The sequence below is a fragment of the Apis dorsata genome, unplaced genomic scaffold, assembly GCF_000469605.1.
Source record: "Apis dorsata unplaced genomic scaffold, Apis dorsata 1.3 scaffold_575, whole genome shotgun sequence".
In the NCBI taxonomy this organism is placed as follows: domain Eukaryota; kingdom Metazoa; phylum Arthropoda; class Insecta; order Hymenoptera; family Apidae; genus Apis; species Apis dorsata.
The window spans coordinates 318627-322322 of record NW_006263785.1 but is presented as its reverse complement, the minus strand read 5'-3'; the positions used below and the strand labels follow the sequence as shown (position 1 = coordinate 322322).

Genomic DNA, 3696 nt, shown 5'->3' with positions numbered 1-3696 from the left:
TTTAATATTGAATTCTATAGCTATTTTTGATGTGAAATCTAAAAAAAATGTATCGATTTGAATTTTTAAAATATATATTATTTATGATTTTAATGTAGTTGATACATTGTAATTAATCAATATATGAATTTAATGATATAAATTTAATATTATTTTATATAATATTTTATAAAATTAAATTTTGCATTATTTTTAAATCTGAATCTAATTCAGATTTTTAAGTTATTAAAATCATTTAAAAATATATAAAAATTATTAAATTTAAAGAAGTCGTCTTGATATCAATTATAATGTTAAAATCAAGAATATAATTCATTTAAGAAAAAGTCAAGATAATCTTAATTTTTTATTAGAAAAATTATTTTTTGACAATTAATGTTACAATTCGTTATCTTCTAAGAAACGAAATATTTATTCCATATATTTTGTTTTTTTTCAAATTAGATAACGTAACGTATCTGATTTTATAATTTTCAATAAGTATTTTTTATAAATATTTTAATGTCTTAAATACGAATCAATAAAATCATTTTCCATTAAAATCACTAGTTTTTGAAAAGTAATTCAATTTTAAAAAAAATTACAAATTTTTAATATTAAAAATATTTCAATATATTATAATATTTCACTTATTCAATTGAAATGATTCTATGAATTCTTCCAAATAAAATTATATAAATTATTAGATTATAAATATTTAAACATATTAAATAAAAAAATAGCTAAAATATATTTGTTTTTGTTGATAATATTTTTCAATTTATTTCAAAAACTAAAAATCTAGGAAAAAATCTAATCATAATATGCAATAAAATAGATCTTTCTGCTAAAAAAAAAAAATTAAAAAAAGCTAAAAATATTTTTATGTTTGATTTAGAAACGAAATAGTTTGAAAAATGTTAGTTTAACATACATTTATAATAGTGATGCTCAATGGCAATCATTTTGTTCGCTATTTACCATATTGGAATGACAATGTATAATTACCATCATTGAACAGCATTGTTACTTTTATGTGTTTTATCGAACTATTTCGCTTTTATTAAAAATAAAAATCATTTTTATAGAGCATAAATTTTATATGAAAAAATTTTTGTTTCGGCAAAAAATTAAGGAATTAAATTCAATCTATAAAATCTATTATTGTTACACATACAATGTTCATATTTTAAATATAATTTTGCCTTAAGATGTTTTTTATAACAAAATAAAAATAAAATCTATAATCTGAATATTTTACATTGTTCAATTCTTATTCTATCTTTTAGCAAACTTACAAAATTTTTAAAAAAATGAAAAAAGAAATTGCTGAAATTTTAATCTTTCAATTAATAATTAAAAAAATTTTTTTTTATAATAATGTTAGTTAATTTGTTCTTTTAAATTGATTTGATAGCATTATATTAATGATGCTCTTAAAAAAAAAATGTTTTTTAACATTTTTATCATAAAACAAACATGATTTGTAAAGTAAAATAAAATAAATTAAATTAAAGTTAAGAATTAAAGTTCATTTCAATTTTTACGAACTTCTAGAGTTAGTGTTAGCGTTTCTCGAAATGATATTTCAATAAAAATGCTATTTTAAATTGTTTCTTATAAATAATCCATTATTTACGTATTCATGAATTTTTATTACAAAAAAAATTTTTCTTTAATTTTATATATAACATAATTTTTTTTTAATTGAATTGAACTCATATATACGAATGTATATATATATACACAATGTTATTTAACAATATTATTTAAAATATGTAAAATATAAACTTCTTTTGTTATGAATCTTTAACTAATAATAATGTTTTCTAAATAAAATAAAAAATCTTATTAATATTTTGCAAATGTCCGGTTTATGAAAAATTAAAACGTAACTAAAATGTCTTAAAAAAGTCTTTATAAGAAATAAATAAATGTGTTTAATATGTTTTAAATATCTTTATCATACATCTTTAAAATTTTAATAAATACAATAAAAATATATTAAATTATAATACAATAAAATATATTAAATTATAAAGGAACATAGAAATTTTAAAATACAGTATGTATATTAATAATATATGTATTGTAAAAAAAGGATATATTTTAATCAATTAATAATAAATAATCATTTAATTCCTAATATATTTTTTTAAATACACCATATTTATTCTACATATCATATATATTCTTAAAAAATTAAATGATAATTAAGTACATGTCAAAATTCATTTAAATAGATTTTTTTAAATATAATATTAAAATAAATTACATTAATAGATATATAATAATATTAAAATTTAATATTTTTTAATATAAATAATAACTAAATTTGTGAAAAATAGAAATATTATAATATTGTATTTTATTAATTTTCTTTCTTTTTAAATATTACATATCTTATTATTCAATATAATATTTAAAAATAAAATATAGTAAGATTAAATAATACTAAATAAAAAGAAAGTAGTATTCTATAATTTAACATAATTTGTGTTTTTTATTTTTGAAATGATAATATATTTTTCAATTTTTATATTATAATATGTATGCATAAATATCATAGACATTGCTATTTTAATTAATTAAATCATTGAGAAATTGATCCAAGCGGAGGATCTTGCCATTTAAATTCTTCTTGATAGGTGACGTAAATGACCCAATAACAAACGTTGAGTAGTCCAAAAGAAGCAGGAAATACTATTCGTGCAACTTTATCGATGTAAGACACGCTGTTTATATGTCTTGCAATTTTTTCGCCACGTTTCCTACAGTTTCCAGCTGCTTCTCTTTGTCTGCGCTTCCTACAGTTAATATCAATTATATTTATAATTTAAATGAAATAATCAATATTGAAGATATATTAATAAGAAAATATATTATAAAAGATATATCAGAATAAATAATAAATAATAAATATATATTTATTTTTATTTTCATATTTATTTTGCTCGATTCAGTTTTGTTTTAATTTCATTTTTTTTTAATTTTTTTTAAATTAAAAAAATATAATCAAATTCATACAAAATTATGTATATTGTGTTTTCGTTATATTTCTTAAAAAATAATTTTTTTCAAATTATAAATTAATTTTTTCAAATAAATAATAATTAATTTTTCAGAAAATCAAAATATTAATATTTAAAATACTAACAATATATATTATAATGTAAATTATAATAAATTAATATAAATGTATGTATGATGAAATATAAATACATAATAAAAATGTAGATATTATATATTCACAAATAGTGGACTGATCATCTTGATTTACATTAATGTATATAATAATAATTGTAGCGAAAAATAATCAAAAACTGATTGATTTCAAAAAAAATATATTTCTATATTGTTTAAAATTTTTTATAAAAAGCATTAAATTGTATTAATTAACACATCAAAAAATATATTTCATTTAAAAAAATGAATTTGATTTTTTTTTTATATATTTTTTATATATTAATTTTTTATATATTCTTTATTCATTCACGTGCAAAAAATCTACACAATTATTAAAATATATTTATTTTTTGTTTTAATATTTTTTTGATATATTTACAGATAATATTATAGATATAAAATAATATAATATCATATAAGATGATTTATATCATATTTTTTAAAAAAAGAATATTATTTAAAAAAGGAGAAAGTCTTATAACACACTTTAATTCTATATTCTACGCAAAGACAAAAAAATAAAATTCCTTA

The 3696-nt window shown here is 15.6% G+C and overlaps 1 protein-coding gene across 1 annotated transcript in view; it reads right to left on the bottom strand.

The window, feature by feature from the left end:
- Positions 1-2491: 2491 nt before the first annotated feature.
- Positions 2492-3696, bottom strand: part of LOC102681912 (gamma-aminobutyric acid receptor alpha-like) — a 22259-nt gene continuing 21054 nt past the window's right edge. Inside the window, 1 exon segment of the mRNA XM_031513075.1 lies at positions 2492-2786. Within this exon segment, the coding sequence (XP_031368935.1) occupies positions 2573-2786 (214 nt within the window). The 3' untranslated portion in view covers positions 2492-2572.